The sequence below is a fragment of the Paralichthys olivaceus genome, chromosome 13, assembly GCF_024713975.1.
Source record: "Paralichthys olivaceus isolate ysfri-2021 chromosome 13, ASM2471397v2, whole genome shotgun sequence".
NCBI classification, from domain to species: domain Eukaryota; kingdom Metazoa; phylum Chordata; class Actinopteri; order Pleuronectiformes; family Paralichthyidae; genus Paralichthys; species Paralichthys olivaceus.
In genome coordinates, this window is record NC_091105.1 from 7,844,539 (window position 1) to 7,867,938 (window position 23,400).

The 23,400-nt window shown below is 46.9% G+C and overlaps 1 protein-coding gene across 4 annotated transcripts in view; it reads right to left on the reverse strand.

The window, feature by feature from the left end:
* The window catches only part of pou2f2b (POU class 2 homeobox 2b), a 59,154-nt gene that overhangs the window by 17,439 nt on the left and 18,315 nt on the right, over positions 1-23,400 (reverse strand). For 3 of the 4 annotated variants that reach the window (XM_069537210.1, XM_069537207.1, XM_069537211.1), the window contains exon 1: positions 20,384-20,541. The exons of the other annotated variant lie outside the window; for it this stretch is intronic. In XM_069537210.1, the coding sequence (XP_069393311.1) occupies positions 20,384-20,483 (100 nt within the window). In that variant the 5' untranslated portion in view covers positions 20,484-20,541. Of the gene's footprint in view, positions 1-20,383; positions 20,542-23,400 lie in introns of those variants that run through there. 4 annotated transcript variants of the gene reach the window in all.

The following is a 23,400-nucleotide window of genomic DNA, read 5'->3' on the forward strand; positions in this document are numbered from 1 at the left end:
CTAAGAGAGAGGAAAAAAGGAATAGTGAAGAAAAGAGGGAAGGGAGAAAGTGATGGCAATGAAGGTGAATGATAGAGAGACAAGAACAAAAAAGACTGGAGGAAGGATATTAGCTGGGGGTGAGGGCGGTGGGAGGAAGACGGAGGGATGGAGAACGAGTGTATAATGGGTCATTGCAGGGACAATTCGGAGGTCTCCAAACCTGCTCAGTATCCCTCCACGGCTCGGCCCTCCTATATCTAGTGCCGCCTCAGGCCCGGAGCACACACTGGCTCTAATTCATATAATCCATCATATTATATTCCTCCTCTTATAGAGGGGACAGAGCACGGCTCAGTGATGGAGCCACCAAGGCCTGTACACAGTCCTACAGCAAGACTCTATTCTGCAAGGTGAGAGATTTAACATCCACCGTTTGTGTGTGTGTGTGTCTGTGTCTGTGTGTGTGTGTGTGTGTGTGTGTGTGTGTGTGTGTATGCGCAGGTGTAGCCCCATGAGGAGTTGCAGGATTATAAACAGTGGGTCTACAGAGTGGAGTCTGTAGTGACGAGACTACAGAGGTTGAGGTTTTGTATGTGAAGCAGCAGGCGCTAAAACACACTCACACTGTTGGCTACCATGGGACCTGTGGCCATCACACACACACACACACACACACACACACACACACACACACACACACACACACACACACACACAGCTGCCTACACCTTGACAACACAGATTCCTCTCCTGTCCTAATACCTCTCAATCGTTCCTTTTCCTCTGGCCCCTCCGCCCTTCCATCCTTCTCTCACACCATTTCCCTCCCTTCTATATCATCTCGGCAGCCCATGGGGAGCCGGGCTTGTCTAGACAGACACCGCTCTCTCCCACGGCGCTACCAAGGTTGAAGCTCAAATATTTTTCCTCGCTCCTCTCACCCTTGCTTCTTGTCCTTCTTCCTCTACATCTCCCTCCTCCTCTTGGCACAGGAGTGAAAGGTCTGCTGGGAGGAACTGGTGGCCTTCATCGTTGGCTCAACAAACACTGAGGAGGCTTTGGACCAAACTGTTCACTGACAAACAGTGGGAATACTTTAGGTGCAGCAACCCTTGTCTTTCTGTGCTCTGTCTGCCCACATGTTTCCAGTTTCACCTTGGCCGGTCCTTCACCTACTGTGCCTCTTTTTCCTTCAAACCCTCTCATCACCATCATCCCAGTCTTTTTTTGCGACCTTCCTGCCTCCTTTACCTCCAATGCAAACTTTCTCTTCTCCTTCTCTTGTCTCTCTTTCTCCCTCAGACCTGCTGGTCAGCAGCAGCTGTGACATCACTGGCCACTGTTCTCCACTCGGATTGGACACTCGGCCACGTTGCCAGGCAACAGCAGTGAAAGGTCTCAGTGTGAACGTGTGTGCGGCGTGCGCATGTATGTGTGTGTTTATGTCTGTTTATAGCTACGTGAGTGAAAGGTGTGTGAGCGATTTTCCTCGCCTTGCCCTTTATCTGTGCATGAAGAATGATCAGAACAGATCTACGTCAGTGCTTTATCTCAGATCAAAGCATGTAGATGATTGGGCTGCCTCAACACTCTCCTCCACCACAGAAGAAGAAGAAGAATGTGTGTGTGTTGCATTAATGAAAAAAAAAGATGGTACAAGTGCGTGTGTCAGTGTCCTCACTTGCGTCGAACCAAATAAATGTGTCTCTTCGTGTCGAATATGGGTATGTGTCTATATGTTGTGCGTGCATGTGTGTGTGTTTGTGTGTGTGTGTGTGTGTAAGCCCCCGGGAGAGGGTGGTTATTGTATCTGACACAGCGGCTCTTTCTCGCGCCTCATATTTCTGGGCCGATCGATTCCTCTGACTCCCGACAAGACAATAATCGCACCTCCCTCTCTCACTCCATCACTACCATTATTACTGACCTCCCCAGGGAACGGACAGGGTGGAGGGAGGGAGACAGGGATGAGGAAGAAGGGAAGGATGGAAGGATGGAGGTTGAGGAATGAGAGGGGGACATAAAGTTGACAAAATGAGCCTATGATGATGAAAAAGCAAAAAGGAACAATGTCGAAAATGAGACAGGAAGAGGTGGCCTGGAAAAAACAGGACATCAGCGGGGTAGAAAGGAAAAGAGACAGATAGATAGGGAGAGAGGGTGCAAACACGGAGGCTGAGATAAGGCGATGGAGGGATGAGGTCCGAGGGAGAGAGGGGAGCAGTAAAGATAGGGATGTGTGGTCATAGAGTGAAAGAAAAGACTGAGAGAAAGCTGAAGCGTAACAGGAAAGGACAGGGAGGAGGACAGTGGACGGGAGGAGGGTTTAAAAAAAGGAGAGAAAAGAGCGAGCAGTATAGATCATGGCGAGAAAAGAAGAGGACACAAGTGAAGGAGTGCAGAGAAACAGAGAGGGCCGAACAGAGGGGACAATAATGGAGAGAATTAGAGGAGGAGAGATGAAGGATTCGCACTATCTTCTTCTAATAAAGGAGAGAATGAGAGACGGGGATCGCGGGAGGGAGATAGAGAGGGGGAGGGGGGTTAGGCTGAGGTGAAAGAGGGAGAGACAGAGAAATATATAGGAACACGAACACACACACACACACACGCAGCGTGGTGGAGGTCAGCGCTCAGAAATATTATTAAATTGACAAGAGTACAATAGTTGATTGGCAGCCTGACTCCTGCACTGCCATTCAGTGACGAAGAATGGAGACACACACACAAAATACATGTACATCTGCAGTTTCACAGAACAATCAGCACAGCATGTAGAGACACACACACACACACACACACACACACACACACACACACACACACAGTCTTTTGTCTGCGTTGTGCGTGCATGTGTGTGTATCCATGGTTGCCTGCATGAGCCTGTCACTGCTGTGTCTCTATGCTTTGAATCCAGATTACAATTACAGTAATTGGCTCTCAATTCAAGGGATTTCTGTTTGACCCCCTCACCTCTCTTTCTCTCCCGCTCCCTCCCTCACCCATCCCCACACATCTTGCCTCTTCCTCAGCCTGCACCCCCCTCTCTCCTCCTCCTCCTCATCAATATTCCTCCGCCTCCTCTCTACCTGTATCACTACATCCATCTTTCTCTGGGTGCAGGGTTCTCTTATCCCCTATTCTCCCCCCTCCATCCACGCTCAACACACTTCACCCCCCCCCCCCATAACAATCTTTCCCTTCTGTTTTCCTTCTGTCTTGCTCCCTAGCTCTGTTACTTCTCCACCCCCTCACACCACAAATTTTCAACTCCCCCTTTTCTTTCCTTTTCTCTCTCAGATAGTTGGAGAAAGAGGGGAATCTATTGTATACTTTATTCATGCTGTATTTATTATGGAGAGATAGCTGTTCAGCGATACAGTCGGAGGGGGATATATTGTGCGTTTGGGGGAAAGAGGTGAATGAGCGATAGATAAAATATAGGAGGTAAGGAAAGGGGGTGATAGTGGTGGTGATGATGGTGTGTTGGGGAGGTGGTGGTGAAGCGAGGGAGGAGGAGGAGGAGGAGGGGGGTTAGGAAATTGGTCTGGCTAGCGGAACAGCTTTTCACCTCTCTCTCCCTCCCTCTCTTTCTCTCTCTCCCTCCCTCCCTCTCTTTCTCTCTCCCTCTCTATTCTGCTTTGTATTCTGCAGAGATGACAGGGGGAAAGCTTTATTGCTCCGAGTTTGTATCGATCGGGGCCCCTCTGAGGGGGGAGGCCGGAGGACGCACTGAGCAGGCCCTTTCGCAACGACTGTGGCTCCAACATCCACCACCCCCCCCCCTCCTCTCCACCTCTCCTCCACCTCCTCCCTCCAAACCCTGCTCTTGCTCACATACTCGCTCGCTCTGAAATTCAAATTCAAGGCTCCTATTCTCAAAGGTTAGGAGAGGGAGAGCACCGGGGAAAGCGAGAGAGAAGAGGAGAGACAGAGGGATTGAATGAAAGAGAAGACGGAGGCGTCTGGGCTTCTTCCCCTGACTGAAGCCGTGAATGGAGCCGGGATCTGATAAGCAGAGCTCACAAACACAAACAAGGGGAGAGATGGAGAAATAAGGCAGCAAAACATAATAGTCAAGAGGAATAAATGATCAGTTCCCATCCTCATCTTTCATCTCACTTCTCTCTTTCACTCCTGTCCTGCTCCACACTGTATCTCCATTTTTTGATCCACAAGGTGAGAATGATTTTTAAGAGAGGTGAAGAATGAGCCGGGTCTGATCATCTCTCTGCTTCTGTCCTTGTTAAAGGGTCACAAGGAGATCGGGGATCTAAGAGGCGGATCTTGTGTGGATCATATTCTATAGCTGCCTTGAACTAGTTCAGCAAAACACAATTTAAAAAAAAGAAAGAGAAGATCACCTCTTACACAAGTTAAAAATGACAAATCATCCACTACATCAGGCTTCTTCTGTTTGCCAAGCTTTAAATAAAAAAGGGGGGGGAGACCCAACGTCAAAGCCACAACCAACTGACCAAATACTTGACTCATGCATGGAAGTGTCCACACACACACACACACACACAGCTTATTTATCTGTTAATGGCATGCACAGTGGCTGCGGTGAGACTGGGGAGAAGAACAGATTGTCCATCAGGGGTTTACAGAGTTCAAGTCCATGACCAGAGGGTTAGAGGAAGGTTAGGGGGTTGTAGGTTCAATTCCCCAGGGGACGAGGAGGATCCCTGCTGTCTCTTGTCCGACCCAAGCCCCCCCCCCACGCTTAACCCTCCTACAAGACAATATACCCCTCCATCCCTCCACCCTTCCTTCCTCCTCTCTATCCCACTGCTGGCCCTTTTAAGCCCTGCTTAGTCTGATCACACACGTGTAAACCTGAGCTTCGCCTCCAGACTCTCTCTGTTTGTCTCAGATGTTGACATGGATGAGCACATGCTGCGCCGCACATAAACAAACACACACACACACACACACACACACACACACACACACTCACACACACACACACACACACACACACACACACCTCCACATGCAATCATACAGATAACTCACTGATGCAAGAACGTATTCATAAAACTCCAACACGCCCTCACAATTCAAATACAAATGATTTGCTCATCCTATCTTCTGTTTTCTCACATTACATCAAATCATTTTATTTCTGACCCACATCATGATGGAGACTGTTTCTACCTTCTGCAACTCCATCTTACTCACTCCTCCAGTGGAAACCAGCAAAAGGAAAACACAGCGTTGCCTCGGCTATCAGTTGCAGCAGATGTGAGTGGATATGAGATATTTGTGTAAACATTGGATACATACACTGTATATATATTGTCACTGATATTGCTTGTGTGGTTTACGCGCAGCTACAGATTGAGTTCAGTGATAGAGTATACATCAGAGACTGGAGCTGGTAGCTGTACACATCTGATTCATGGAGGAACACACACACACACACACACACACACACACACACACACACACACACACACACACACACACACACACACACACACTGTACAATAACCTGCAGGCCTACAACCTGCCTTGTTGCCTGTGCAGATGCATTATTAAACACACAGGATTTCATATGTAGAGACAGAATGTGAATGCTGCACTGGGTCCTACTGTGGATATTCGCCTGTTCGCTCTGGTCTGAGCTCGTTTCCATTTTCCTTGAAAATCTTCAACTTCTCACTCTTCATATTTACTTAATTCACTGGGCACGTTATTGACTTAATATTGTCATTCTGTTTCTCCATGTTGGGATTTTAATACTGTTGCTTTTGTTTACTGTGAATATACAAATATTCTTATCTGACATCCTGAAAGAGAGATGCCTCCTCTGTTACTGTTCTGTGGCTTCTCTTTTTTCTCCAGTTTGTTTTTCTTTACTAAACTGGGTGTCTTTGAATAGCTGAAAAATGAATAGATTTAAAAGCCCTCTGACACAAATTTCTGAATTTGGAATACATAGCCTAAATACAACTAACTTTACTCTGAGGCACAATGGTGCGTCGATACTTTGCGTGGGTTTTCTCCAGGTAATTTGCCGTCCTCCCACAGTCCAAAGACACGCACAGTGGATTAGAATAATTGGAGACTGTCAGTTATGTGTGTGGACATGTGTGTGAATGTAAGAGTATATGGTTGTTGCTATTTTTGCTGGTGACCTTGCTTTGTTAAAGGCCTGAACCCTTTGGGATATCTGTACAGCTTTATTTGGGAAATATAATAGGAGCCCTCAACTGGTAAAAGATGTCTGCATTGACATCCCAAGTGCAAGTGATGAGAATCCATATTTTGGTGATGACAGACCACAGGTAAGATGGCGCAGGTATGACATCACCCTCCTGACAGGCATGCATCCGGGTCGTGATGGTAAGCCGCCGTGACCTGGAGAAAAACCACTGGATCCCGCTGATTAACCGAAAGGACCTCACACGAGGGACGGTCAGACGGCAACTAAACCACAACACGAGCGCTGTGTGTGTTTACATCCGTAGGGCGGGTGGGCCGGGCCCTGACTCTCACGGTAATCGATGAACAAGGGAGGAAAGGGAGGCAGCGGGTGAGGCAGGGATGTGTGTGTGGGGGTGGAGGGCTGTGGGGTGGGAGAAAATCGGTAAAGAAAGCAGGTTATCTCCCGTCATTAGGGGAGGGGGAATCCCCGTCTGGAAGGGGGGGGGAGGGCGGGTGAGGAGGGGTGAGGGAAGACCAGGGTTCATTGATAAAAAGGGAGAGAGAGAGAAGGAGTGAGGAGAAGGGGAGACTATGTTTGGCATCGAGAGAGAGCAGACAATTATCTGTATTGATTAGAGCGGCCCAGTACTGTGAAGACTGAGAAAACTATGACTGGATCAATAGAGAGAGGGGGGAGGGTGGGAGGGAGGGAGAGAGAAAGGGGGAGAGAGAGTTAGAGGATAGACAGACCAATAGAGAGAAACAAACGACGGAGATAAAGATACATATAATGACAAACATGAAGCGATAGAAACATCATTTATGGTGCAAAGCAAAGTCAAAGACCCGGGGTGACATAAGTGGTGAGAAGGGGGAGACTTAGGGGAGACGGGGGAGAGTCAATGAAAGCACGAGGAGATGCATTACATTGTTGATGTCATTACTCTTTATCATTGATTTGTCAGCACAACCACAGAGTTCATTCAACAAGCCCACCAGTGCCCTCTCATCACAACAGCACACACACACACACACACACACACACACACACACACACACACACACACACACACACACACACACACACAGATGCATTTACTAAACACACACTACAGTGTAAATACAACCATGTTCCCAACTGTTGCCCCATTTATTCCAGTGTAAGTTGCTCTCAGGGTGCAAGACCCAAAAGTTTTAAAAAAGTTTTCCAGCTGAGCTGAATCAGATAGAAACTTCCTCTGACTTCCTGTTGCTTCCCACACACTTAAGGCATGGAAATGTTGTGCTGTAATATTTGTGTCTAATTGTTAATTTTCAAACACTCATTTACAACACTTTGAGCAAAAATAATACAGACTGAGACCTCTGTATGACCTTACAGCCCTGCATGGAATACTGCAGACGTGATACACAGATAAGAAAAAAATTCTTGAACAAAATAAAACTTTGAAGATTTATGTTTATTTTGATACCAGGATTATGCAAAAATCACTCAACTAATTTCCATGAAATTCTGTGGAGGGGTGGGACAGGACCCGAGGAAGAACTTTTGGTGCAGATACGGTTCAGGGGGTGGCTCACACAAAATAAAACCACCCACTTTGAGGCGTTTTTCCACATTGTTACAATTGGAATAATCCATGAATCAGGCATATTTAAGGGACTGATATTTATGAATCAATTCATTATCTTTTTTCTAACACTTGCAATTTTTCATGTTTACATTTTAAATCTTGGACAAAATGTTTTGGCGATTTTTAATTCCTGTCAAGAATTTGAGTTGGACTTTAATGGACAAAGGTGAGGAGATGACAGAGGGGAGAGAGTGTGTTGGAGTGGGAGCTTTGAAAAATATCAGGGGAGGGGGGCTCAGGTAGGGGGCCTCTTTTTGTCCGGGACAAAAACAAAAATGGTGGAATAGGGTGTAACAGAAGGCACAAAGGGGGAAACAGGAAAGTGACAGTGCGGAGTAAAAACATCCAACCTACACACACACACACACACACACTACACAGCATGCACACACATTAAGCCCTAATCAGACCCCACTGAGTGTGTTTGCAAGGACCCACTCACTACACTTATGGCTGTAACTTACAATTCTTGGAAACCTTGGCCCCATTACCCGGGCAACCCAGACCAACACGACACACACACAACACACACACGACACACACGTCAAACTGAGACCAAAAATATCCTCACTCCTACGTTCAGCCACAGACACACCTACACAGAGGACCACATCTGTCATTCCCCAGTTTATTGAACATTACAAGATGATAGAATTTAGCCTCCCAGTCTCCTGATGTATTTTGACACCGAAGAGGAACGTATTGTCAGAAAAGGTTTATACAAAAGAAAACAAATAGATGAAAAAACATAAACTCTGAATGGGGGAGCCGGGCTGGATATTGAGGAAACCTTTGGTAAGGGCAGAAAATGTCAGGTTTGACAAATGACCTTTTAAACATGGAGCAGATGTAGAGAGTCATGTACACTGTGGACAGAGGGCTGCTCAACTGTCTGTCTCTTAACAGCTAGTGAAAAGATAAGCATCACTGTTCCCCACTGTTATAATAAAACACTGACATTACAACAAGTTTAAATCGAAATCTGGAGCAAACCAAAGTGACGCCTAAATCAAAAAGGGGATTTTATTCTGGTGAGAAGCAGCTTCAGGTAAAAAAAAGTCACACAGCAAGGAACAAAAAGAAAGAGGGAGGGACACACTAGCATGTCCAGTGGGATGGAATAGATGGAAGAGGAAGAAAATGTAAGGAAAGAGAGAAAGGAAAGAAAACATGAATTACAGGTGTAAAGTTATGCTTGCATGACATCACTGGACCCCCTCCTCCAACCCTTGGGAATGGGCACCTTGGAAACGGTCGCTAAGGGAACAGAGTACAGAGACAGGGAGAGAGAGACAGGGAGGGAGAGAGAGAGGGAGGGAGAGGGAGAGAGAGAGAGAGAGAGAGAGAGAGAGAGAGAGAAAGGTGGAAAATGATTTCAAGAAAGAAAATTAAAGAGGTAGAAGATAGGTAGCTAATGAAACAATGAATTTAACATCACTGAGAAAAGGGGTGGTTGCTGGTTGCTTCCCTAAGAAATCAGCATTTACTTTCCTCATGTCCCATTCAGTAAATGGGCCACCTCTGCTCATAAAAGGTGAAAAAGCAAAGCTCCATCACAGCTACAGCCCGCATTGTCCTCCTCCCCCATAAACTGTGACCTCTCATCCACTCCAGTCATTTAGAGAAGGGAGATTTAGTGCAGCGCCGAATGCAGCCCGATGGTAAAAAATCGGCACATGATAGAAGCAGAGATGGCCTCGGGTCCCCGGTTTAACACATGGAGAAATATTGATGGAAAAGCATGTTGATGGACAAAGAGAGAACCGGTGTACAGTGAAATGTCAGCTGTTAATGTATATGGGTGGTTGGAGGTCATTTCAACCAAGAAGCGAGAAGCTTGGTAAGTGGATTGAGAAAGTGAAGTTAGCTTTTGAGGTGTCGGAGTAACAAAGACACGTGCCCACGCCCGCAGGAGAGCACAGTTTCTGTTCCACTCTGACCTCGGCAGAAAGTGCAACGTCCACACTCACAAACAGAAATGGATTCCGCTCTCTTCTCCTTTGACCAATAAACAAGTCGTTCTCGCCTCCCAACTTCAAAGCCTGATTAAAATTACTGCGCACACCGTCACCAAAACAAATAACTGCACAAACACAAATATATTGAGTTTATGCACATAACAAACACCTGAATCCTGCATGCAGCATATTTGCAAAGCAGCATCATATACATATCAAAGACTCAGATTTGGTATGCAATATAGATTTGGTATGTATGCATAATATGTGATCAATATCTGTAACTGAATAAAACATGCTGCCAGCTTTGACAGGCCGATTTGAAATGGAGATGCTATGCTAATACAAAAGGCTTTGGTGAGATTGGCCCTGAACCCTCCACATACCAGCAGTTCACATTTAGAGGCTCTCACCTGCACTCTCCATAATGCATGAGCAGCCTGAATATATATCACCCCCTGCACAGCTCGCTCACACTCACACCTCTGCATTCACGACCATGCAAAGACACACCAGTGTGTGCATAATGACATGGACACATATGCACACGATGGCCATGCCTGTATACTGTAAATGCTGATATCATAGAATAGATAGAATATGATATCATAAATGTAGAAAATAAATAAATTCAGCAAAGGAAAGAAAATCCTGTTTTGTCTCAGAAAGAAAAGAAAAGAAAAACAAAACATTGCTGTAATTTTGAAGTAGAGCATTTGCCAAACTTAAATTGTGTAATTTTTTTATTTTCTGAGAAAATTTTTGCAGCCAGAAAAACTATAGAACTGCTTTTAAAGGCTTTGATTACTGTAAATCATGGAGGGGCCACATACAGTAAAAAACTAAAAAATAGGAGAGCAGATAACAACACAGTTTTTCGTCTTTGATCAAGCGGTGTGAGACACACAGGCAGCGCTTAATCAAAACACTGGTAAGCCATCCTGAACTTCTAGACTTTCAGCAGCAGGAAACAGGGTCAGGGTTGCTGAACAATTCAGTGTGAACTGGTGTGGAGTTAGTGTGAGTGCCTGTGTGTGTGTGTGAGAGCGCCTGTGTGTGTGCATCTGTGCATGGATGTGTGGGTCTGCTGTTTGTTCGTGGGCTGCCAATTAACACACAGACGCAGACAGAAACACACACACACACAGTTTCTGAAAGGTATATTCGGCCGAAGCGAGGAGTGATGAATGGAAAGTCAGAGAAGTGAGACAGCTGAACAGTGGACGTTACTGCGGGGAACATTACGACTGGGCAGATTATTATGATAGGCCGTAGTAAATATGCATTTACAGGGTAGTATGTCTGTTTTAGAAGACAACTGAATTTACTTAGTGCTTCTGTCTCTCTGCCCCTGCTGGTCTTTAACCTTGGCCTCGTGGTACTTCTGCCTATCGCAATAAAGTCACCCCTCCTCCTCCGTACCTCTCCCTCCCTCTCTTTTCTTCCTCCTCCTCCTCCTCCCTGTCTCCCTCTGTCCCCCCGGCACCACTGTTGTCCACTGTTCCACTCATTCATAGTAAACACTATTGATTTTCAGCAGGGAAAATAAAAAAAAAGGCCATGAATTTTAATGCCCCTATCTGTCCCCTTCTCCATCTCTTCCTATCCCCCCCACCTCTCCTTCCCCCCCTCCACCACCACCTCCACCTCCACCCCTTCTTTCCTGAGGGGAGGATAAAGAGATGGGGATCATGTGTGTATATGTGTGTGTGTGTCGTATGTGTGAGTGTAAGTTAGTGGTGCAGGGAGGGGGGGTTGCATTTCTCATTTCCCAGCTGTGCCTCTCTCACACAATTGCCCCCCCCCCTCTCCACAACTCGCCCGCTACACCTCTCCTTCTCCCCATTCTCCCCTTCTCTCCTCCTCTGTCCTGCTCCTCATCCCTCTGTAGCTCCTCTTCACACCAGCTCCGACTCTGGGGAGTGGAAGCAAATGATGCTACACACACACACACACACACACACACACACACAGCACCGATCGCCACAAACAGATAGGGCCTGTCCACTTCTGCTCATGCACACGCACTTTAACAATCACATGCACACACACCACAAGTGATACAACTTGCCCGTTGTCAAGGCCACGCACAGGCAAAATACCTGATTTACACACACAAAAACACACACAGACGCTGTGAGTGACAGAGGCTATTCACCCACACCAACGTCTAGTGTTTACATTTTCGTCAGTCTCACCAACTTCCATTTTTTCTTTCCGATGACTTCAAGTCTGTTGCATTTTATCTACCTTCAAACAACCCCCTCCCTCCTTCTTTTCTCTACCTCCATTGCCTGGCCTCTCTCTCTCTCTCTCTTATACTCTGTGTATTGATTTTGCTATAAGCGGTGTCCCGGTTGCGACAGGTTAGCACAGACAGACAAAGGCAGACTTCATCAACCAGCGTTAAACACAGGAGCCACGTCCTCAATAATCACTCCATCACACAAAAGACGACGAGAGACACAGAGAGAGACGGAGGGAGGAGAGCGCAGAGAGGAGTGTGTAGAGTATAAAAGAGTAGAAGGAGAACAAAAATGCTGGAGAATTTTCAAGGTTGTCTATTTGCTTTTGATAATTTGTAGGAAATGCAGGGAGACATTTCTGAATACAGACATGAACAAACTTGCCTTGTGTGTTTAAACTTGTGATTCCATTTCTGTCTTATTAAAAATGCTGTTTCTTTGCTGTTCTGAACAAATTCACTTCACCATATTTTTGTTTGGTGCTACAGTTGGAATTTTGTGTTTTAGCAGCAAGTGTATGCAGACTTTGCTTGTCTGAATGTTTGAGCATCTGTGTGTATTATGTACGTGCACGCATCTGTGTGTGTGTGTGTGTGTGTGTGTGTATCTGCGTGTGCATGGAGACAGTTTTCATCTCCACTTAATCTCCGGCTCCTAATTCAGAGTGTACATTGAGCCGCCTAATAGGATGTGACTGGAGCGCCTGCTGCAGTGCTAGCTAGCTAGCCGCTAATGAGACGGCCGCCACAGCCGGAGAATCAAAGCGCTTTATCAGCACTCCTAATTACTGTAAACCTTGTTAGCTGGCTGGGTAGCTAACATCTGCTCCTGCTAACAAAGTATATCCAAATATAACGCTGCCTGGTGTGTCCAAATGAGACTGAAGGACTGTGCTGCTACCACACCCACGACTTCATTGTTCTGCTCTGTGCTGCTATTGAAATGACACCAGAGGAGGTTTGCTGCCATTCAGGTTAAACTAAAAGCAGCAGAGGACAAGTTCAAAACTATTCACACTGTTAGGACAATCAATACATGCTTGATAAATGCTTTTGCCCATTAACTGTGGTTAAGTTAATCTGAAATGTTTAATCATACACTGAGGTCTGATGGTGCCCATCTATGAAGCAGCAGGTGTGCAGACAGCAGGTTTCCATGTAACTCTGTCTGTTGGCCCGCTCACCCCCTCTCTATCTCTGATCAAAGCACTTCCTTTCAACCCCCCCCCCACCCTCCAAGCACCTTCTGCTGCTCCCCTCTTCCTCCTCCACCTCTCACCGGCCTCCACCTTCTTCCACGTTCATAATTTGACTGATGATTACACTTGTCACTCAAGGCAGCATGTGGCCAATTAGGCAGGGGTGGGTGACGAGGAGGGGAGGGACGGGCAGGTTGTGGTGGAGGGGGTGGGCGGCAGGAAACTTGGGTTCAAACTTTTCGTTGTGTGCTCCACTCAGGTAGCATTTGTAGCTCTTAGCTGTGGGAAAAACAAATATTTGTTTTTGTTCAATGTTCCTTAAGAAACTGAAAAAACACCCAAGAGCTCTTTCCGACGCTCTGGCCTTGTCTCACACTCTCTTGGCCACTTCAGCCTCTCTCCATGTTCCAGGGTAATCACAGACTCATTTAAAGTCACTTTTGTACACTACCTCTGACTGGTGGTTAAGAGTGCGACCGCAGACTAGGCTTTTATGGGCCATAATGTGTCCTACAGACACTTTGGCAACCAGGCTGCTGCTGCCGAAGATGCAAGGAGGGAGAGAGGGGGAAAGAGAGGGAAAGAGAGAGAGAGGACAGGACATATGAGGCCAATAGCCATGGCGACTTAACCAGGCTGAAAAAAGGGGGAACGAAAGAGGATAAAAGAGGAGGGAGGAAAGGGACGTACACGACAAAATGGACAGATCATGGGAGCGTCAAAAGAAAGGGGAGGGAGAGGTCACTTAGTCACTCCCCCACGCCTCCTCCTTCATCCCCTTTACAAGCAGACAAAGGGACAGAGGGGTGCAGCCCTTGTACAGAAAAAGGAGGGGTCTACGCCTCCCTCCATCACCCCCCCACCCTTTTACAAACAACCACGGAATATGGTTGGTATGGACACACGGAGGTAGTTTGAAATCAGTTTGTTGACTTGTTAACTCTGGAGTATTTATAATATCCTGGCACTTTGCATTTACAAGCAAGGAGAAAAAGTGACTGCACCGGGGAATGAGACGGAGAAGAGGTGGTGGGGTACAACAGATTAATTTCAGAACAGAGTGCTCCTGCCGAGAGACGGATAGAGAGCAGGAAGGATAGAGGGGATAAAGAAAAGGGAAAATACTGAGGAGAGAAAGAGAGGAGGGAGATTAAACATGCATTCAGCACTCTCAAAGCACTAAACTGCTTTTGGGGAGTCTCCTTATCGTGCGTGCGTGCATGTGTGCATCTGTGTGTGTGTGTAAAATGCGCGTGTGAACTCCAGAGGGTGCATTTGCGATGTGACATTGTTTATAGCAGACATGTTCGCTGCCTCTGCCTCAAAACCCAATCAGCAAGCACTCTCATCCACCCTCACTCTGAAGGACAGCAGAAGAACCCTAAAGGTTAATAGGACCCCTTCATTACCATAAATCTTATCAGCTAAATGAAATGGAGAGAAGGACCCCGGATTTAGTCATCTGCTCTGCTGGGCTAAGGGGAGACACCCAATCAAACCCCTGGATTTTATTGGTCTTTTTTATTATCTAAATGTACTGGCACATGAGCGAGGTGGCAGAGGTGACAGCCTGCAGCAATCAACAACAAAAAAAAGACAGGGGCTGGCGAAAACACGATGTTGGAGTTTTTATGACACCACAGTCATTTCAGCAGATAAAACCTCCAGACCTTTTGCTGTGAAGAAATGCATCAAGCTTTGTGCTTCTGATTGGGGGAATGATGGGAACATTATATTTAGAGATGTCCGACATGCACCAACAAAACCAAAACAAATTCCATGTATGTGTAAACTTACTTGGCAATAAAAGCTTTTCTGATTTTGATTCTGATGCCACTGAGCCTTTTGCGCTATTCTGGCCGCAGAAAAGTCACTATATATAATCAAGTGGTCAATATGGCCAGCAGGAGTTCAAAAGCTTGTTTTTTAACTGCCTAGGCTGATGTGGGTGATTGGCAGCATGTGGTGAAGCCAACCCTGATCACAGCCAGGCCACCACTACCCAAGAATCCACACACACACACTCAGAGTATAACTATGTAGAGGTCAAGGATGCTTGAGTTTTCTGTATATACATCATCATCATGTTATTGAAGGAGAGAGAGGGAGAGGCAAGTAGAAACACAGAGAGTGGTATAAATCAATGGCCAGGAAGGAGTCAGGTGGTTTGTATGTGTTTATTCCTGCTGATATGTTGATTAACTGCCCACACACACGCGCACACGCACACACACAGCATTTCTCCCTCTCCGTTCTCCAGGTGATTGGTCTGATTAAGTGGCCCGCTCACTCGGCCTCTGATGAGGACTAATGCTGAGCTGTATTTCACTGGACACAGCGACCGACTGTGCAAAATTATTTTCTGGAGTGCGAGTCTGTAAATGTGCATGTGCCAATCCAGTGACAGAGTGTGGATCGAGAACACACTCAAGAATAATATATGGCCTACAGACGAACGTGTTTGCATGATTTTCTGGCTGTATCCTGCTTAAGTGTCTTAGTTGGAGTATGCATATAGTGTTTGTGTAAAGGTCAGTGTTTGGCAAGACAACGTGCATGTGAGTGTGTGTATAAGTGTTATTAATACGCTAATGGCTGATTAGGATGTACTGTGTGTGTGTGTGTGTGTGTGTGTGTGTGTGTGTGTGTGTGTGTGTGTGTGTGTGTGTGTTGTGTGTGTGTGTGTATGTGTGTGTCCTGTTCCCTGGGAGAAACTCAATACCACTCACTGCTGCTAATGAGCTGTGGGACCTCATCAGCATTAATACTACATTAGTCTCAGCCAACACACACACATCAGTGCACATACACATATATATAAATATTTATATATATATTCTCACACACACACACACACATCCACAAACTTTGTGAATACATCCTAATGGCGCATATACACACCTGTGCAAATCCATAAAAAGGTAAACAGTTAATAGGATTAAAAGGAATTTTCAAACCCTGCTGCAGCACAAATGCAGCGTCTTGTCATTATGCACTTACAGACTGGATTTGTTTGTCACAGGCTTGATTCCCAAGTGCAACAGAATGTTGTCACCTGAAGTATATAAATACAAAACCGGGTGTTCTTATATGTGCACAATTAATAATAATAATTATAATAAGTCTACTTCTACAGTAACAAAGTGCTTGACAACAAACAATATGAAATTCACAAACAATCCGAGTAAAATAATAATATCGATAAAGATACAAATAATAAAAGTCATGCAATAGTACTTTGATTAGAGAAATATTCTATGATAACTTTGTTCCATTTTCATTTTTTCAGGTTTTGATAGTTATTAGATCTCATTACATAAATGCGTTAATTAAACAACAGACGTCAGCGCTAAGGTTTCTTATCTCGTCACAATGTCAAAGTGTGTCAGAGGCATCTATGAGAGCCTAATATACGTAAATAGACGGGCCGATGGCAAATTAGCTCCTGAAGCATTCTGCCATCAGTCTGCTGCGTTCTCGACGCTGTGGCTGGCTCATATACTGCAATCTAATTCTACTACCACAGGGAGAGGAGAGGAGGGAGAGAGAATTGTATTGTGACAGAGATCAGGAGGGAGTGGGAGGGAAAGGGGAAAGAAGAGGAGAGAGAGGGCTACAGAGAAGGAGAGAGGTAGCTTAATGCAATAAAGCATGTAGTATTGACATCTTTCTCGTGTCTATTGATTCCCCATTATGTTGCTAACAAACCCAGGTTGACATTTTGTCATTTGCAATCATGTTAACACTGCGACTTGCACGCTCCCCTCCACAGGCCGATCTATACCTACGCACACTAGTTTGCACGTGTGCTCATGCTTTTGCACAAACACACACACACACACACACACACACACACACAAACACGCACTCTTTCATTCCCGTTCTCACACAGAGCAAACGGGTAAGCACATGCATGGTCCCATGTCATGTAGGAATCGAAGACATGTACCAGCGCCATTTACACATGTAGGAATGTCTGGAGGAGTAGCCAGGGATCACAGACACTCAGACACTGAACTCCAGACGTGAGGCTTAATGGACTAACACTGACCGTTTTATTTCTAATACACTGCGTGAAATGAAAGCATCAGATTGGCCCTTCATGATCAGGAAATGTGATGAGGAGCACAAATACCCATAACTGTCCTGTTAAATGTTACTCTGGCTGAATGCAGAGACACAAATAATGCACATTGTGAGTGTGACTCTGTGTGTGTGTGTGTGTGTATGAAAGAGAGAGAGTTACAGTATACGGTTGAAGATGGGGGTTAATGGTGTGTGACAGAAGGTGCATAGCTGAGATGAACTGAATCTAGGTGCGCAAGAGTGTGTGTGTGTGTTTGTGTGTGTGAGAGAGAGACGGCTAAAGAAATAAAGAAAGACACAGAAAGAGAGAGAGAGATAGTTTCCTTGATGTCCCATCATATCGTATCAGAAAAAGCCTCGCACTGTGTGGGAAGCCTGTGGTTTCTCCTCTATGTTCCATTAAACTTTTATACACCAGTTAATGCTGATGGCTTCACTAACCACTTCACCACACACACACACACACACACACACACACACACACACACACACACACACACACACACACACACACACACACACACACACACACACACACACACACACACACATAGCAGTGGCCCTGACCTGCACCATCACAGACACAATGCTATTAAAAATAGAACAAAATCTGGATGAGTTGTAGAGCAGACTGCTTCCTGGGTGGAAAATGGTCAAACATGCTTGTTTTATGCTATATGATGGTCTGTCTGTTTCATCACAATGTGTGTGTGTGTGTGTGTTTGAGTGTGTGAGCCCCCACAGGGATTGTGCATGAGTGCTCGAGGCCTGTTGTAACATGAAAGAGAAAGAAAACACAGGGGGCAGAGAAGGGTCAGGTGGGGCTGAGTCAAACACTCCTGCTGTGACCTCTGACCCCTCGCAGAGCTCCAACCCAAAAGGAGTCAAGGAGCTGCCACCAGTCAAAGAGACAAGTTAACTGAGAGCTCCAGTCAAGAGCACTACAAAGTGCCCCTCCCCAAACAAAAACCTGTGTGTGCAGGTATTAAACCGTCCTCTGTGAACCACTACTCAGATTAGAGCTCAAGGGCGCATCTCCTGAACAAGACATCTCCGTGGTGTGTGTCCACTCTGTCTCAACAGTTCTGTGAGTAAGACCATGTCGTCATGTCGTCCCTTGTTGTTTCCCTGTGTGCACAATCCTTTTAGAAATTTGTTCATTCAGTCCCCGCACCCTTTTAGCGTCCAACCCTCTGAGTTTGAAAAGGACAGCACCTTGTACCGCGTTATCGAAATGGAATAAAATCAGCATAGCATTGTGAATCACTGTTATCCCGCCATCTAAGGAGCCCAGCAGCCTGTGTACACATCCCATCAGTTTGCAGCTTATTCAGATGCTGGCCTTGGCCCGGGACACTGCAACATAATGGCTCATCCGTGGTTTACCCTCACCTCTCAAGCTCAAACTAGGTTTTCCTCTCCCTCCTCGTTTTTCACTCTGTCATCTACTCTTACTTTCACCCCCTTCTCTCTCTCTCCCGCTCTCTCTTTCCACATTTTTTTTAATCTCATTCTGACATTCGCCATTTTTCAACGTGCGGGGCACGAAAACTCCCCCTCCCCTGTCCCCGCTCCTTGGCATCGTCCCCCCCCCCTACCCTCCAATCCCTCTCTCATCTCTTCTGTGTGTATATCTCCAGAGATATGGTGGGTAACAGGTCCCTCTCATCCCTCTGCTCTCCTTTTCTCCCCCCTCTCTATCACCTCATCCCTTCACCGTCACATGCTGTGCACTGTTGACTGAGTATGTGGAGTAAGGGTGATGTCTGGCATCTCTGAAATCAAATGGGCTTGAACTGATCTGGAAATGAGGGAAGGGAGCTTGTGCACCAAGGGGAAGGGCCTGGCCCTTTAAGAACCCATCCACCGGATAAGGTGCACCTCAGTCACATTTAGGCACCATTACGCACTGATTTACGCAAGTTACGGTATTGTGAGTGATTTGAAATACTTTGGAAACAAAAGCCCATTGAGCCCCTGTGATATTTACCATCACTTCCCAACACTCTGCAGTCACTCAGTGCACACAGGACAGATTATAGACGCTGAGCATCCTTCCTTCAATCTCCAAACATTTCGTGCATGGTGGGTGGAAACGGCTGAGCAGCTGTTGCACGTCTGAGAAACAGTGGAAGCTGTACCGAGCTGGATACTCTCTCACAACGACAATCTGTGACACGCTGAAGCTCCCACCATGCGTCCTCTTATTCCGCTCCAGCGCAGATGAAACGCAGACGGCGCCCCAGTCCCGGCAAGCACCCTCCCCCCGCCATGACTCCACCATCCCTCCGCTTTCAACCGTGCAGCAGCCGAGCACCAACGGGACAGGAGGGACCGAGTCTCTGAAAATCTGTTGACAAAGATGCGAGAGTCTTGTCCCCCCATGCACGAACAACACGCGGGTCAGAGCAGGTGTCATCAGAGATGTTATGTGGTGATCTCAAAGTGGAGTCACAAACAAAATCACGCAGAATGAAATAAAAGACGAGAGAATCACGGTGTTTTCTTCCTCTTCCACTCGAGCATTCGTACTCCTCCGTGCACCTTCTCTCTCCTTCTATCTCCCTCTCTCCCTGCTTCCACCGGCCCAGGAATCGATCTCCACAGGATCGATAAGTTGGCATGAATATTCCCTGCCTGCCGAGAGTCTAGTTGGGGAGAGACGGAGGCTGAGGCTCAGGCGCAGGCAGTGGAGGAGAGGGGAAGGATGAGGACGGAGGCTCGGAGGGAACGATACCCGGAGAAGAGAACACTACAGGCGGCGTGGAAAAATGATGAAACACGCGGGGTGGAACACGGTGGCGAACAGAATGGACGGCGAATTTGGACATTTTACGCAGATAATTTTCAATCAGTCTGGACACGCCGACGCTCCCGGGAAAGCTTCTTTTTATTTCATCAAGCGCCCGCAAGTGTCAAGGACTGAGCCTTCACACGGAGCCGGAGGAGTGTGTGAGAGTGTGCGCGTGTAAGTGTGTGTGTGTGTGTGTGTGTGTGTGCGCCGACAGCTCTCTGCAAGTGCATCGGCACCGAGAGCAGGCAGGGCGGGTCTGCAGGGCTGACCGACATGGAGGAGGTGTAGCAGGGAGAAGAGAGAAGGGGCAGAAAATAAAAAAGATGCCTTACCGGAGTTGGAGCGCAGAGCCAGGGGGGACTTGAGACGCCAGGCGTTGAGGTCAGGGGCAGTTCTCTGAAACACGAACGGCACCGGCAAGGGGACAAACATGATCTCCCTCCGGCGTCTTGTTTTGGTGCGAATAACGTGTCAGAAGCACCGTGACAAGCTCGGTCCTCTTCTGGAGCTTCTGCGCCTTCGTCCGGTCCTCTGGTGGTACACGGCAGCTTTGGGGGGATATTTGGCGTGGAGAGCTCGCAACGTTCGCCGTGTGGTGTGTACACATGTAGCCCGGCTGCCCACTTTTATTTACACGCGTGGATGTGGACTGGTGGCCGGCGTTAGATTTGGTGTAAATGTGCATAGAACATACATGTGGTGGTCGGATGGTCCCTATATTAAGCGCAGCAGCGGTTTACAGTCCAGACTCAACACACAGACGGACAGAGAGGAGACCGCAGCTCACTTCTGCAGGGGGAAAAGTTGTGTTACAATTAGAGGCGTGTTGTAGTCGCTTTATAATAAAAGGCTGCGAGTCGTTCGTGCACCTGCGTCTGTAAAACGTTCTCCTTGAGTAAACATAGAGGCCCCGGGGCTTATTTCTCTCCTCTCTCCTCTAATCTCTGTAGGTGAGAAGAAGGCATGAGAACAGTCGCTGTTAGAACATCACCGGCTCGTGTAGCTTTGGTATTCGCTTTGCAAAATCTAAAAAAAACACCAACAACACATGATGACACGTAGAAAATTAGTGTAAGAAAAGGCCAGCGGAGTTATTAAGTCTTTTCTGCACTATTATTATTATTGTTATTATTATTTGGTTTGATCTATTGTATTTGGTCTCTTAGCTGCACGCGCTCCCCTCTCCTCCTTTTGCATGAAGGCTACATGTAGGACATCTCATCCGCTCGCGCACAGCAGCGCGTCGTGTCTCGTGCGCGTCGAGCACCGCTTCATTTAGAAACAAATTAACAACAAAATAAACGAAGAAGTGATTGGGATTGAGGCAACACACACACACACACACGCACACATACACACTCTCTCTCTCTCTCTCACACACACAAACACAACGCGCGCGCCTGGCCCTGACGCTCCTCCTCCCTCGCTCTCTGTCAGAAGGCAGTAATTAAAACGCAATCAATCGATACACAAATAAATAAATAAATAAACAAACACAGCGATTAAATAAATTGCTAAAAAAACAACGACAACAACAAAAAACAAAGCAACGGGAACCAGAAGGCTGCGCGTAAAATCCGGTTATATGCGCGTCGCGGTTATATATTTTTTTCTTATAGCGGAACACTTGCCTATCTCCGTCCGTCCGTCTGTGTGTCTTTGTGTGTCTGTCTGTGTGTCCCCCCGATTTTTAACGTGGGAACCCCCCAAATAGCTCACTCGACCTGGCTCCCTCCAGGATTGTAGCGATCTGGCCGCAACATTGAAGCGAGAGAAGGACCCGCTACTACTCACACATCACCACCCCACCCCACCCCCGCACCTCCCTCTCCATCCCTCCCTCCTTCCTCCCACCTCACCTCATCCACCCCCCATCTCCCTCGTTTTCACTACCGCTGCAAAAGGTATCCTGTATTGATTTCAGGATTTCTCCCCCCCTCTCTTAATAATACCGGCTATAATGATGCCAATGGTGATCAGTGCATTACTGCCTAGGTCTGCCTGCTTGGGAAGGGATTTATACCCCGATAAGAGAATCCATGGATAGCTCGGTGCTTAAGACTAATACCTAGCAGGATACCCAGCATGCACACAATTAAGTTATCTCATCACTGCTACTTTTAATCAGCCCTCCCGAGCGGGACGAGGGTGCATCATTAGGTTATTCAGATGGAGGAAGACAAGAGCGACCACTACTGTTCCTACAGCATGAGAGAGAGGGGGGTGTGGGGGGGGTGTGGGGGGGGTGGGAGGGCTGCAGGTCCACAAGCTGAAGATGCAAGATCAGCCTGTGTAAACTAAGTGATAAAAATGCACCATGTATGCATGACAAACATTCTGCTCACACTTGAAGTGGGTGGATAACAATGCACACACTTTACAGATAAAACTACAAGAGTCTGTATAGGTGTCAGGAGATGAGCTCCTGCATCATCACCCTGCTCTGCTCCTTCCCTGCTCTTGGCTCTGGTTCTCTCCATCCAGACCAGCCTCCCTCAGCCCTGCATGCCTCTCCTCGCCTTCCGCCCTCTCCCACCCCAGCAACGACATGTAACATGCTGTCAATTACAGGCCAGCATCAGTCAACGCTGGCCGCTTACACACCAGATTATTGTCGATATAGATTTTTAAATTGAAAAATCTATACCTTAAACATCGCAGTCAATACGGGCAAATCAATAGGAATGAGCGAGCTCCTGCTCCTGTAAGGCCTGAGAGGCCCTTCCCGCAGGACTGTTTATATCTGCTCAGTTAATGCTGCGGCTGATTAAGCCTGTTTTAATGGAAACTGTACATAAAATAATTGATTTTCCCATCGTCACCAGACTTGTCATTCTCCTGGTCATCAACAGACAACCACACTCTTAACTAATGTGTGCTGCACACTAAACTGGCATATTCTTAATTATGAAAAATGTGTCATCCCCTGTAGTAGACAACCAAGTTTTATTGTCCTTCTCCCTCCGCTTCACGTATGACAGATGACATCTGCAGGTCCACTGAGGGAGAGGAGGGGATATAGGGGGCAAGGAGAGGGATAAGAGGAAGAGAAGAGATAGGAGAGATGGGAGATAGGTGAGGAGGGGGAGCAAGGATGGGAGAGAAACTGAGAGAAAGGAGTAAGGAGGGGAGGCAGTGAGAGAGAGAGGGAGGGAGGGGAAGGGGTGAGGCAAGAAGGAGAGAGAGGAGAAATAAGAAGGGAGGGGAGAAGTGACTAGTTGTCCTTCAAAGACCCCCTTCTCTCCACAGAGGGAGGCATGCGCGCCCCCTTTCCCTCCTCCCTACACTCCTTCCAGACAAAAGCAATTATTTCTTGTAGAATGTAGTGTGGTTGTGCGCGTCTGTGGAA